The sequence below is a fragment of the Medicago sativa genome, chromosome 5 (genome assembly GCF_051527215.1).
Source record: "Medicago sativa cultivar Bolivia chromosome 5, Bolivia_mono, whole genome shotgun sequence".
Lineage (NCBI taxonomy): Eukaryota > Viridiplantae > Streptophyta > Magnoliopsida > Fabales > Fabaceae > Medicago > Medicago sativa.
The window spans coordinates 60,951,845-60,966,933 of NC_140753.1; the positions used below are offsets into that span (position 1 = coordinate 60,951,845).

General features: G+C 32.0%; 2 protein-coding genes across 2 annotated transcripts; both read right to left on the reverse strand.

Annotated features, from left to right (window-relative positions):
• Positions 1 to 671: 671 nt before the first annotated feature.
• Positions 672 to 4,122, reverse strand: EXPA13 (expansin A13). Its single transcript, XM_085708837.1, has 2 exons — positions 3,378 to 4,122; positions 672 to 1,283 (listed from the first exon to the last, which is right to left on the reverse strand). The coding sequence occupies exons 1-2, from the start codon at positions 3,875 to 3,877 to the stop codon at positions 974 to 976; spliced, it is 810 nt and encodes a 269-aa protein (XP_085564963.1). The 5' UTR covers positions 3,878 to 4,122; the 3' UTR covers positions 672 to 973.
• A 4,769-nt stretch (positions 4,123 to 8,891) lies between these two features.
• On the reverse strand, positions 8,892 to 12,307 carry LOC146923705 (protein REVEILLE 1-like). The gene is made up of 6 exons (XM_085708838.1): positions 12,130 to 12,307; positions 11,341 to 11,424; positions 11,103 to 11,214; positions 10,911 to 10,972; positions 10,335 to 10,748; positions 8,892 to 9,858 (listed from the first exon to the last, which is right to left on the reverse strand). Exons 1-6 carry the CDS (start codon positions 12,139 to 12,141, stop codon positions 9,313 to 9,315), a joined length of 1,230 nt encoding a protein of 409 aa, XP_085564964.1. The 5' UTR covers positions 12,142 to 12,307; the 3' UTR covers positions 8,892 to 9,312.
• Positions 12,308 to 15,089: the final 2,782 nt, after the last annotated feature.

A 15,089-nucleotide genomic window follows, 5' to 3' on the forward strand; every position in this document is an offset into this window, starting at 1 on the left:
TATGATGAAACTGCAGAGAAGGGTTTATTTCTAATTTCTTTATGTGAATATAGGCTAAGTTGAATGTAGTTGCATGTCGATGTATGATAATATTTGTTTATTAGTTTATTTTTGGCTCATTATCATGATGTTTAAGTTTCTTAAAGGGTCAATATATAATAAAAGATTGTTATAAGTTGTTTTTTCACAAATGAAAGGTTGTTGATATGAGTAGAATAGATTATAGAAACACCTCTTGGCTTAATAGGTTCTTGCTTCAGGTCCCCCCCCTCAAAATAATTCATTTTTATTACGGTATCATGATGATGATGATGATGATGATGATGATGCAAAAAAAGTTGTAATTTTGCATCTCAAAGTAAAAAAAAAAAAAACTTCTAACAGTTGGTTCTCAACATATTTGTTTCAGGTGCTCTATAACTTAACTATCACCCAAAATAAAATTGAGCATTTATTAGACAGGTGGGAGAAAAAGTAAAAACAGACGTAAAAACAATAAAATCAATACAGTTAGGAGTTTCAACAAAAAATACAAACCAACTAAAACGTGGTTGCCCTAACTAAAGCATGAACCGAGAGCATATATAATGCAATTTAATGGTTGTCTAATATTGTTGGATGATGCAGTGATATTTTAAACAACTTGTTAATAAAGTTAGTAGAATCATACGTTCTAATAAAAGCCTCAAGCATTTACATGTTAATTCCTCTTTTGTTGTTGACCAACAAGGTATATATTTTCATACAATAAACTCCTAAGATAATAGATGGAAAGTTACACCATCACATTGGCAATCTTACAAACCACCAAATCAATTATCAACTACTCTACAAGTCTTCTAAAAAACCAAAATAATAAAAATGTAAGAGAACACCACCGGTAAGTAGACCTATAATATTGGGGTAAAAAAAAATTGAAATGGGAAAGGGAAAGAGACTGGTCCCTTGAAACAGGTTTTCTTCGTTTGGCTTTTTAATAATCAAATTGCTTGCCTTCAAAGGTTTGTCCAAAACTCCAGTCTTTGGGAGCAACATTGTAAGCCGTGACTGTTTTCCCATCACTACTCGTAACCTCAAATGAAAGAGGTTGATTCTGTAGTAACGCGTTTATATGCCAGTTTTGGCCCCAATTCCGACCCATTGAAAGCCAACCTGTTCTTGAGCCCTTAACTTTCACCGCAACAATGTCTCCATGGCCAGCAACATTGCTGATCAGCACTGAAATGAAGATACCAGATCCGGTGACTGTAAATCGGACTCCACCTTCCCTTCTGCACTTTATCCTGCTCCAAACAGAACACAACATTCAAATTAAATAATAAAACCAAAATCAAGTTTTTTTAAGTAAACAAAGTAAAACTTGTTTGATTGTATTTGTTTGATTGTATCTTCCAACAGTAAATGATGTAGCATGATGAGAGCTGTTGGGGTGTATTGTTCATCTTCAAACCACAAGTTCCTTTATCAGCTATGCTTGGCTATTAACCCACGGTTTAAATGGTGCGAACACGGGTCTATTTTATTAGACCATTAATTTTGCGGTCTTTTCTAGCCCAGCCTGTTTCGTACACGGTTTGAAACGGGCATGCTACCTGCAATGCACACTCAGCCCAAATGTACTTGCTAGCAAAATTACACTTACACATTGTTCCCTTCTCACTATCTACAGGAATTTACTTGAGATCTTTTACCATTAACATTGTATGAAGATACGGCTGGTACTAATTGAATTCTATGTATGGAAAAATGTTGGGAGAGTAGCATGTCATTAGTCTCATTAGCTGCCAGTTTGCCACTCATAATGGAGCAAAATATTTCGCATTAAGCTTTTCTGAGATAAATACACTTACTACTATCCTATTTTCCTTTAGGATTTGTTTGCGAGTTTGGAGGGGAAGGGAGGGGAGGGGAGGGCTTTGGAAAAAAGGAAGGAGCAAGTGGAAGAAATAGTAGGCTTTGGGAGCGGAGGGCTTTGGGGGTTAATTTTTCTTCATAATACAAAATCCCATTAATTTGGGGGAAATCAAAAATTGTATTTGAGGGTTTTGGGGGCTTTATAAGAATTCTTCAAATTCAATCTATGTTGTTATAATATTCTTAAAATTAAAAATATATTAATCATAAACATTAATTTATCATTCTCTAAAAAAATACTATTTCAAAATGTGTAAAAGATTCCTCCATTTCCCCCTATATTTCCCATCCCTCAAAGCCCTCCCTTCCCCTCCTCTCTGAACTCCCAAACAAAGCCTTAGGGTCAATTTAGTCCCTTTCATCCCTTTGCTACTTGAATTTCATTAGCACTAGGAAGGCACAACTATTTTTAGAAAGCTTTTCTTATTTCAGCTCTCGAGAGCATAAAGTTCCAAAGAGAAAGGTGTGCATCCTTGGAGGAGCAGTCAAGTGGTATGGATTGAAAAACCAAATGAGCATTATGCATAAAGTTCAGTGCTACTAACAAAAACCCTCTCCCCCTAACAAATTAACCATTAACAATTTGTTTCTCAGCAAAGAAAGTTGCCAATTAAGAAGCCAATGACAAAACACAAATTCCATTAAACTTGGGATAAACTCTTGTAGAATTTGTCAAGTGCTTACAATGTACAGCCAGAAACCTTTGCAGCCAACCCAATCAAATCTCGTCCGTTGGATCGAGCTGAAGCTCAGATCCAACTACCAAGATTTTGCTAGACAGTGGCAGAGGATCCTGGCTGTATAATACTTTATCCTTATTATTAAAACTACCATTCAAGGTTTCAATGTAGCTTCAAAGTTCAAACTACATATCATAACAATAACAATAACTTATATATCTATTGTAATTTTATCTTGAATATTAAAGCTACCTAACTTACTCCTATAACTTCGTTTGTAAGCATCAAAATTTCACTAAATAGTAAATACCATATAATCCAACAAGCTTAATATTTTTTTCAAGAAGATATTCCATAGGAAAAATAGAAATAACCAATTCATAAACAAGCCAAACTCAAGTATGCTATTAAATTCTATAATTCTCAAACAAGTCAAGTCGAAACAGTAAATTTGACTCAATTTCAAACTAAAATTTAAGTACTTAAGTTTATCATTCTCCAAGTTTTACCACCATTAATATGAAGCTCTGTAGCACCGACACTAATGATCGGATTTGTGTTTGGTGTCCAACATGTGTCAGAGTGTCCAACATGTGACATGACAGACATGATTACATTGAAATATGTCATTTTCTCAGATTATTATCAGATCGTGCTTCACAGCAATTGTTAGAGTTTATAAACAAGCAACCATCAACAATCACTTCAAACAATTAGAATAGTTTCAACAATCATTGCAATTCACAACATGCAAAGCTCGAAACGAAAGAGTGGTTAGTATACCTCCGATACTGAAGAGGCATGTTACCAGCTTTCCAAATAGCGATCTTCTCAAAAGCATCAATAGGAAGAACAAAATGCTTATTAGGAGGATTACAATGTCCACCACCTTCAACCGTAAACCCATAATTCGGCGCACAGAAATTCGTAGCAGTAACAATAATCGAAGTTCCAGGAATACACCACTTTAAATCATCCACACACCGTAATTCAAAGCACGCGCCACAGATCTGACCTCGTTCAAACAAAGCTTCACTAAGACCAACAGTTGCCATGCCGTAACCGGCTTTTGATAGGTCTCCGTAGCCACACGCGCCGCCGACTGTGTCACGTGGATCTACCGGGGCGTAGTAGGTGGCGCGTGCGGATCGCCATTCGGTGAAAGAAGGGGAAGATTGTTGAGAAGGTGGTGGTTGAGAAGAGGAAGAAGAGTAGTGAGATGTAACGGTTGTTGTTGTTGTTGAAGAGAGTGTAAAGAGAAAGAAGAACGTTGTAAGTAACATTTCCTCAGTGTGAAGGAAAATGAAGAAGAAGAAAAAAGTGAGGGAAAATGAATGAAATGATAAGTGAGAAAATGAAGAAAGAAAGTGGTAGTGAAAGTGATGGGTTATACTTTAATTTTATTTTTTGTTGCAATGAGTGGGACACTGGCAGTGTAATCTGTTTTTCTTTGATTATTACTGGTTTTTGAGATACTACAGTTTGAATTTTGAAAGATAAAGCATTCTGTGTCGGTATCGTTTCACATGGGGTAATAAAATCTAGATGACACAAGTAGATTATACCTGAAGACATGTGATTTAAGTGTTTCATATCCAAACCCTTATACAATTGAGGATAGTCATTTCCACTGTAGATTGAAGAAATAACACTAGCAAAGACACCACAATTAAAGTTGAATAAAATATTCAACTCAAAGTTTTTCATAGGGGGTGGCCCACAAAAAAGCCTATAGCAACCTATGAATCGTAGATTCCCAATTTTGGCTGGTTCCTTTTTTATAATTTTTTAATGGTCCCATAAAAGATAATACTCCCTCCGTCCTTTAATAACTGAGTCATTTATAAAAAAATATTGTCCCCGAAATCTTGACTCATTTCACTTTTCAATACAATATTAATTACTTTTTTCCGATTACAACTCTAATTTATACTCCCTCCGTTTCAAAATGAGTGTCGCTTTAACAAAAAAATTGTTTCAAAATGAATGTCACTGTCAGTTTCCAATGCAATAATAACTTTTTCTTTTCAATTGTACGCTCCAATTAATACTTAGCACACTACTTCCAAAGTATTACTTTTAAAACTAACCAATAGTTAATAAGGATAATTTGGTAAATAACCATTCTCTTTCACAACTCTCAATTCAATATATTCTACTTTACATTTATGATAAAGAAGAATGCACCAATACTTGACAAAGGCACTCAAAAACACTGTTCTCTCTTTCATTTATACATTTTTCTTAATCTGTGTGAAATAGTCTATTGACTCAGTTAATCTAGGACGGAGGGAGTAGTAGGCTATGCAGGTCGGCTTCAACAGTTACTAATTTTATTTTTAAAGTTACTAAAATTTTGTGAACATGATCTAATCTTTTTCTACTTCTCATCCAAAGCTTTTTATGCATTCCATTTAAATAGTCTTAAATGTTAACATGCAAATAAGTGATATTTATATTTATCGGTCTGCAAATTAACTTTAAACAAGACTAAATCTTTGAACAAATAATAATTTACAAAATGTCACCAATAGAAAAATAACGGGAATGTAATTGTTTAGAATTCAATAAGCATTAGTGTAAAATTTAGTTTATTCATCAATAATAGCATTGATCAAATGCATTTTATATGACATTTCAACACAACTGGCTAAATTTTTATCATGAACATTTGAAATAAAATCATTAAAATGAATTCAGAAAAATCACAGTTTCTAGATTCAATAACTCAGATCGGTAGCAATCTCATATAATAATAGAAGGCTTAAATATTCAAATTTACAAAAAAAACAAAATTGTCATTAAACTAAGGGCTTGATTGATTCAAATTTGGTTTTTCAAGAACAATACATAAAAAAGAGGGAAAAGAAAACATAGAGAATCAAAATTATTTAACAGACTTATCATAGGTTCCCTCCGCGAGGGATAATCCTATTTGACAGAATGCAAATACCATATCAATTTAATAGAGAACATCGGTTGTTTAATTTTAAAAAATGAAGAAGAAAAATATAAGATATGCAGAATTGTCTATCGAAAGAAAAATGAAAAAAAATGAATACCCATTTTAGTGTAATTCTTCCATGGATTTTTTTAAGGAGAAGTAAAGAATGAAGGACATGATACTCAATTGATGAAACAATTGTGGGTTGCTCAGAAAACTCCTTTAAAACGGATGATCCATTTTTCTAGATGTTTATTTTATGGTTTTGTTCAGTTAAATGAAAGAGAAGGCTGAAGGGATGAAGAAAACGTGGTTTGTTTGGCCAAACAAGGTCGATTTCGGGAGTGATATGGGAGAGAAAAATGTGGTGGCGACGACAAGGGAAAATGACTGACTTAATGTAAGAGAATTGATGCCGGGTTTGATGCGGGAGGTTGGTTTTGACCCAATTTTTGTTATTTCATGGGGGTTGTATGCCTAAAACAGTGGTGTTAATAGCAATATGTCCAAATTTTCATTTTAAACTTATTTACTAAAACAATTCCAAACCTAAAGCTTATATTAGTTAATTTTGAAAATATCTCCACCTTCAAAAGTATCTCAAAAAATTTATTCAATTTTTTTTTTGTAGATAAAATATTTACAAATTTTCCTTCAATTTTTTTCTTTCAAATTTCAAAGAATAAAAATAATTGAATACTCATTGTTATTATAGAACTTGCCTATTTTATTCGGTTTGATGCCCGATCGGAATTTAATTATACTGATTGATTGCCAAAAAATGAAGTTTTTTTTTCTCCCAATGATTTCAACTGTAAATGTGGTGTGCAAGGAAGTATTTCATAGAATATAGTTTCTGTGTAAGTTGTTTGTGTTGTGAGTTTTCTATTATACACTTAAATGAGTTTTAAGAAAATATTTCATTTGTTATCCCAAATGAAGTGGTGCAAGAATTAGTTTTCTTAGTTTACAATCCTATGTCGTGGTGACTGGTGGTGTCATTCAGCTTATAGGTAAACCAAACAATTTTTTCTTCACATTAGTGAAACTTGCCTTCAAACAATCGTTCTCATTCAATCCACTACAAGTAATCACATAACACATTATAAAACTTAAAATTAATTTCATAATTCGACATAGAACAAATTGGTGCAAACTTATCTAAAAAATTTATAACTTTCATAGTTTTAGTTTTTGTTCATATGTCGTGCTAACATCGCATAGTCTGTGGCCGACGGTAATTCCACCCGTGCGTCGCACGGGCAGCACACTAGTACTTTAATCAAACACACTTTCTATGTTTGCCTTGTGTTACAATCTAGCTTATAGTTGGTATTGGATAAGTTAATTGAATGAATTGCTAGTGTTTGATAAAATTAGCGGTTAAAAGTAATTTATAAATATGAAATGACATAAAAAAAATATAATTAATTAATATTTTTTTTTTCAATTAAGATCGTATGGGTAAAATTGAGATAAAAAATGATAAGTTATAAGCTACTTGAATTAGCTTATCACAAACCGCTAAAAACATATAAAGATAAATTATAAGCTCGTGCTAAAATGATAGTTATCAAACATGTCTTTTCTAATCAAATGACTTTATTATAAGACATAAGTTATAAACTCAAATAGATTTTACCAAACATATCCTAAACAACTAGAGAATTGCTCTTCTCCCATCTATTTTTTTCTCATTCCCATCCTACGTGAGTTAACTCACGCTGAAAAATACACTTACGACTCACGTTGAAAATACATCTGCGTGAGTTAACTCACAGCAAAAACATATGGGAGAAGAGCAATTATCAAACAACTATTAATAAAGTCCAGGCCCATGTCAATCAGTAGTTGCAATTGCTGGACTGCTCATTAGGCTCTAATCAAATGTCTAAAATACCTCTACTGAAACTTATGAATCAATCATATCGGATTCGGGTAGCACTTTGATGCCATTAATGGCACCATGCTATTAAATCTGGGTCACACAAACACATTGTCATTGTTTCTGGACCACACAACACATCTATTTTGGTGTCATTAATGGCCCAGATTTAATGACACGGGGCCATTAATGACACCAAAGTGCTACACCCCGTGTACTACACAACCCCTCCTACACTATATCTTCTATTTTCATCACATACACCAACGTTAAAGAATAAATAAATAAATAAGTATCTTAAATCATCATTAAAGAATTGCTAAGGATTTCGACATTGTTGATTCTCGCTTTTTTAAACTAAATTGTTTTTCTTTTCGAGAGTCAAGACCCAAACCAAAATCGGGTCCTAACTCCCTATCCATTCATCAACCAATATACGTTATTTTTAATGCATTATGTTGATGTTTATAAAGTATAATTTAGTTTCTTATTATATTAATAGTTATAATTGAACGCCCTCTTTATCCAAATTCAAACAATGTTGATGCTTTCATTTATATGAACCAAATATTGATGTTACTTCCGTTGATGTGAAATCGAAAGTTTTTGTTGATGTGAAACCAAACGATGTTGAAGTTTCTATTGATTTAAAACCAAATGTTGATTCTAAAGATAATATTCAATATTGTGTCAAAGAAATGAGGAATGTGCTTAGGTCCAAAGATATGTGTTGCCCATTACACAAAAATCTTGGGGAATGTATTGGATTGATATTTTAAAGTCTATTTTGATAGAAATAATCTTTAAAAAGACTTTGTTAGATTGTATTGATTTAATGGGATTTTGAAAGACTTTTTACAATCAAGATTCCTAATGCATGATTTTAATGGATTTATAATATATATTTTTAAGATTTTAAAGGACTTTATAGATTTTGAAGATTTTAAAGGACTTTATAGATTTTGAAGATTTTAAAGGGTTCAATGAATTAGCTTGGGAATTATCTTAATCTAACATCATTCAATTCTCGATATATCCCTTATCATCATTTTTAATCTTTACTTATGCTACAAGTTCTGTTTGAGACATTCTTTGTGGTGCTGGATAATTTACAAAACAATTGACAAGTATACATAAAAAAGGGTTGGGAGGCCATAGACACTTGCATATAACTGAAGCAGAAAAAATGCTAATTTTTCATCCACGCACAACCTTACATCATAAAAAATGTAGTTGTGCCAAAGCTCAAAACTCACTTGTTGTATTTTTTTTTGCTATTTTTAAATTATTTTCATCTCTTTATAATACTCTCAAATCAAAGAAGATATTAGTCATATATCAATATTATTCTCATCCTCTCTGAAAAATACTCATTCAAAGAAAGTGAAATTTCCTTCATTTCCCTCAAATTATGAGTCTTTGTTGCATGGATTTCAAGCATCAATGTAACATACACTTGCATGGTAAATTTTTAGGAAGTTATTACATCATGGTAAATCTATTAATAGAGAACATATGAACAATTGGAGCCTTACCAAATACGTAACTTACACTTAAACTTTCATGAAAATAAACATACAAAAGAAGAAAAAACAACAGCCATAAGCTAAAAAAAACTGGATAATTCACAGTAGATGGTGGAGAAAGAATTTAAAGAAATACAAAAGCCTGCCACTTGGCCATTGTAAAAAAAAGTCTTGTAGCTCAATATGTAAGAAAAATTAGGCTTGTGGAGGATTTCCAATGCAGCAGATATGTCAAAATTTCAGCTCCCATTTCTCTCTTTTCTGATACCATGTAATCTGGCAACAGAAACAGCTTCATTGTATGATTTCAATTTACATCTATAAAATGGAAACTCCTTGAAAGAAAATCCTATTGGGAGGGAACTATAAGGAAAGCCTCATGCGTTGATGTTCCCTCCTCTCGTCTGTTACTGTCGAACATTGTCTTTCTCTTTCTGACATGCACCTTTTGTATGGTACAAACCCTTTTCCAAATGTTTTAAGTCTCACAGTTTCACTTAGTGTAGTGTGGCCAACAAAGTAATTTACATTATCACTTTTGGCTTGATCATCTAATCTTTCATTGCTTTCTTCATCATTCATTGAACTAGTACTATTAGAACCAACACAAGAAGATCCTTCCTTTTGAATTTCTTTATCTTCGCATTCTTCATGATTTGAATGTAGATGTTTTCCCTCGGGCTCCTTGTGCAGTGGCTTGAAGGCCGAATTGTCTGAAATAGTCCACCAAGGAACAACAGTTGCAAGACTAGCAGGAATAGGTTCGGATGCGTCTGTTGATGTTGTAGAAGACTTGCAGGTATCTTTTACTAACAAAGTTGTTCCAAAAAGTTTGAGAGTTCGACAAGGTGATTCTTCTGCTGCTACTTCGTTGGTTGCGACACATTCTTTAGGGAAAAGCTCCAGTTTCTAGACAATAGTAAGATCAAACATAAGAACAAAAGGATCCTAAAAATATCATCATGACTGATGCAATAATCAAGGCCTTATTATGTTGCAATCGCAGAACAATTTTAGATATTGCAATAAATTGCAGTCAAATATGATAATGCAACTCCAATCATGATCGCGTTGTGATGCAGAGACATCAAAAACTATGATGTTCAGTCCAGGATTGCAGTCGCGGACAGTTATTTAAAAGTATGAAGCATGGATACGGACACGGACACCGGACACGACACGGACACCGACACGCCGACACAGCTAATAATTTTAAAAAATCACAAAACTCAGTGTAATTAGAAGTGTCGGTGTCGTGTCGGTGTCGGACACGACACGTGTCCGACACCGGGACACGCCTAATCCGAGGAGTGTCCGTGCTTCATAGAAAACCTTGTTGCAACTTGCAGTTAACAAAATGAAATAGGTTAGGATTTAAGAAATACCATTAAAGGTTGCATATCATGAGTTGAACCGGCATTCAGTTCATCTATTTGTTGAGACAGATCTTCCTCAGATGATGATGATTTGGACTCGAGAAGTGGAAATCTACCGGTATGGACAGCACTAATAGATGAGACCGGGGACAAACTTCCGGTGGGGGTATCTGAATCAGAGAAACCAAGGGTTTCTGAAGCAACTGCAGATAATACCGACTTTGGAGAGTTGTTTTCTTGACCAAAATCTAATGACACGAGCGAATTAGACCTCAGTGGCTGTTCCAAGTTGGAGATTTCATTCTTTGCGATTTCAACTACTTTACGTGGGTAAGGATGAATCGGCTTCCGTTTTGGTCTTGGAGGTGGAATTTCAATTGTCTCCACCATTGTTGTGTCGTTCCCATCAGTGTCTCGATTGATCTGTCAAAATAGTCGAAATAAAAGAGTTAATAGTGAAATCAAGATAAAATTTTCAAGTTTCAACCTCAAGGAAGTTTGCATTTAGCATCTCCAAGGGCCATTCATCATAAATTTTCACTTAATATATGGTTTATGGTGCATTAGAAGAATAAATCAATAAACCTTAGAAAAAAACTTCTGAGCATGACTTCGAATCTGCACAGCAGTCTTTGTGCCAACATGTTCTGTGGTGAAAATGAAGGATCCAAAAACTTAGACCATATTTTCTGATTTATTAATTAATTTAACCTCTTTTGCAAGAAGAATCTTTATGATATAATTGTCCAAGATCTGAAAATTCAAAACTAGTAATACCTTCGATTTTTCGCCAGGCTCGGCCGTATAACTTTAAAGCTTCAAGGAACTTCTTATGTTCTTCATCTGTCCACTTTTCTCTCTGTTTTGTGATAGTATATGGTTTCCTTGCCTATAAAAGTATACATAAATTTGATTAAAACATATGTAACACTGACACAAAAATGTACAAAAATCAATGTTTATATATAAAATTAAATATTTCACAAACAGATAAGATTAAGAATGAAGGGAGAACCTTCAAGGCATGGTCATTTCCACATGAAAATTGATCAAGTAGTTTTTGTACATGTACAACAGAATGCATTCCTTCTTTTTGACCCTGAAAATTGATCAAATAGCAAATATACAATTAAATCTAATGCAACAATCACAAAGAAAATGAAAATTTTCTTATATAGTAGAAAAGCTAAGTAGACTAAAATCATAACCAGAAAGGATTTTTTTTTTTTTTTTTAACCAAAATACTCTCTTTTTAATTAAACTTTTCATCCCTTAATAATTGAACCATTCCATTCCACACACCACAAGAAGACATAAACCAAATATCATACAAAAAAAACACCATCCACATGATTTTTATTTATTTTTTATAATTAAAAGCATTCCAAAATTAGACTGTGATGACTCAACAAAGTTAGTTACAAGGTTAAGGCCTTGTTTAGCTAGGTATATTCTTATTTACTCTACTAGTGATGAGACCATTAACAAGAACCACTCAAAAATAACTTTTTTTCAAGAGCATATATTGAAATTAAATTAACCCAATTATAATAAAAATCTATGCATATTTGGCATGTGAAAGATGTAAACCAAATCACAACCAATATATTATTTTTCATTTCTTTTTCTCTTTTCTCAAAATATACACAAACAAAATAAAAACCAAATAACAACCTTAATCTCAGGTTCCTCACAAAACCAAGAATAAAATACAAAATAATTTTGTTTTATTTATAAAATACAAAAATAATACACATAAAAAGAAAACATAGAAGAAGCTTGTAGTTACATATAATATACATACCAAAATCTCCATAGAATCAGAATCAAGTGATGAAAATCTTTGCTTCTCTATTAACACAACTAAATTTTCTTCACAGACAAGTTAACAAACTTTTACAACTTGCTCAATAGTTGAAGAAAAACACAAGAGGGGAGAGGGTGAATAAGAGAGAAAGAAAATAGTTGAAAACTTGTGAAGTAAGAGAAAGAAGAAGATAGATAGGTAGATATAAAAAAGCGAAGTGGGAAAGAGACCTTTTGAAGGTGGAATATAAAAGGAGCAACCAAATATTGCCACCTCAGACGTTGAATTTTGTTTCTGTCCAAGAAAATATATCTTGTTTTTTTTTTTGCTTTTTTTTCTTACTTGAAATGTTGAGAGCTTGATTGAATCTTGTGGTTCACATAAAAAGAGCTCCTAACCACGTGTCGATTTATCTGCTTTAATGTTTTTTTTTTTTAAGAAATCTGCTTTAATGTTTTAAAAATCAAACTAAAAATAGAATAGTGGATGGTCGAAATTTCCAACTAAATTGGATCATCTCTTTTGTTTTTCGTTATTTTCTCTTCTAATTTTCTATCTCTATAATTTTTCTCTTTATTAAAATAAAAATGAAGAAGATTCTATCTCGACTACTGAGTCATGATCCGACGATAAATCACTAAAATTAGTATAAAATTGTTATCAAATTGTTCAAATGACATTGATTCATGATTTATCTAATTCAATTTGATATTTTTATTTTTTAATATATCAATAACTTCCACTAGAGGTTATTACATGAAAAGAGATCATCTGCCATGTAAATTTTCTATGTAAATTCATTATTGTTTCAATGAATCACACAAAATTGAAGAACTAAAATCACTATTGAACACTCTTCGATTAAAAACTCGCGGAAGATGTTATGTTTCCTTATTCTATTTGAAACAATATCAACACAAATATAAATACATGGAGTATCAATCAAGATTCAAACCCTAATTTGACATCCACTGTGAAAGTGTAATATCACACAACACAACTATCTTTTTTTGCTTTATGATTTTTGTATTCTACTTATTTGTTAAAAAAAATATTGTTGTTGTTTTCTGATTGGGTGGGCGGAAACTAATACATTAAGACAGCTCATTGTGGATAATTCGGTAACAAATCATACTCGCGGAGAAAAATGTTGCATGCTACTCGCATTTTTAGTGGTGCTAAGCCTAACATGTCCAAACTAATTTGTGGTCACTATTTTTCCAGATACTGGATAGATAAATAGAATTCTTTGTGGTTTCTGACTTTTTTGTAGAAAACTTCTCGTTGGTTCTTTTGAATTTTTATTTATTTGATTTTTAGAATCACATGCTTTATGTGTTTTGAATTGGTCACTGGTCAATTAAAATATTGATGTTTTGCTTATTAAAATAAATAAAAATTAAAGTTCTCTATCCATGGATAGTATTTTTTATAGTAAGTATTTACATTTTCAATAAATGGATTTTTGTTTGACAATTATAAATGGATTTTTATATGCAATGTGCAATATGCATGTTATATTGATGTTCTTTATTATACATGCTACTTTTGCCGCAAATCTTGAGATAAAATCCACCTTATATGGTAATGACTGTGACTTTCTAAAAATCATTATAATTTGATTGACTAGATACAAAGTACTTTTTCTATTTTGGATTCTGCAATATACTCATGTTTTGTTTGAAAATTTATAACATGGACCTCACCTAACAATAATATGTTGGATATGAGAAGTTATGTGGATTGCTATATTAGACTTTGAACAATTTACATGACTCAAAACATTAACCATAAATATCTTTTCACATTCACTTTTACTCACATTTAAAATATCAAACATAATATTATAATAAATCTCTTTTTACTAAAACAATAGTAAATCTTAGAAACTTATTTGACAATATTAAACCCCTAGCTTATATTGACAATATTTAATTAGCATATTATGTTACAATTATTTTATGTATACATCAAATGATTTGTTATCTCATCAATTAATGAATCATTATTTTTAAAGAGAAATCATTGTGCAATTTTTTTTTTTTTGTAAAATTAGCCTCCTAAAATAATGATCATTTTTATCATACCTTCATTCGTGATGAAATCTTGTATTTTCTGACGATAGATGCAATTAAATTTTTCTTTTTCTAGAGAATAGTTTGTTTTTGTTTTCCTTTTTGTTTTGTTATTTTTTTTTAACAAAAAAACTGTGAGCGAGTGGGAAATGAAGCTATAAAATAGTGTGACAATGCTTCAAAACAAGTGGGTCAATGTACCAATCAAATAAATAAATGAAAAACAATCAATTATTATGAGCTGTTATTATCATCATTCTTATTATTCTTATAAAATAAAAATAGAAGGATATTTATGTGTACTAGAAAAAGTGTTTAAATATCTAGTGCTTTTTAAAAAATTCAACGATGACAAAGAAAAAGTGTAAAGTGAAGGGTAGGCCAAAGCTTGTGGATGATAAAGAACGAGAAATAGAGAGCATCACTTTCTTCCATTGCGCTTTTAGCCACGTCAATGCCACTTGCCGCCAAGCTATATGAAACATGACACGTTATATTAAGAAAAAGGGATAAACATCATTCTACACCACATAATTTTCTTTTTTTTGGCTTTCAATTTTCATCATCTCAAAAATTTGTGGCCACAACATTTTGTACGGCTTTTGTTAATTGGATTTTCATTGATTGTTGGTAGACAAGTAGAAAACATGAAAATAAAATGAGAAAAAAGTATCATGTTCATTTATTGTATGAGTGTGGTTTAGTTAGGTGAAGTCACTAAATTTGCTATGTTAGATTTGTTCGGACCCATGGTCTTTTCTTTAGAATAACACCCAAAGCATCTACTAGTGTCTTACATAATATTCAAATACATGATTGTTGTAAAAGGAACTTTTTTAGTACACTTTGGTTCCTTAACACATCTAAGTATGTGTTTGGGTA

Excerpts from the sequence above, each read along its gene's own strand:
- LOC146923705 (XM_085708838.1), bottom strand. Across the intron at positions 11,215-11,340 it reads GAAATGACCATGCCTTGAAG|GCAAGGAAACCATATACTAT; the intron begins GTTCTCCCTTCA and ends ATACTTTTATAG. Across the intron at positions 10,973-11,102 it reads AGCCTGGCGAAAAATCGAAG|AACATGTTGGCACAAAGACT; the intron begins GTATTACTAGTT and ends TTTTCACCACAG.
- EXPA13 (XM_085708837.1), bottom strand. The coding sequence starts at position 3,877 with ATGTTACTTACAACGTTCTTCTTTCTCTTTACACTCTCTTCAACAACA. Across the intron at positions 1,284-3,377 it reads ATGCCTCTTCAGTATCGGAG|GATAAAGTGCAGAAGGGAAG; the intron begins GTATACTAACCA and ends TGTTTGGAGCAG.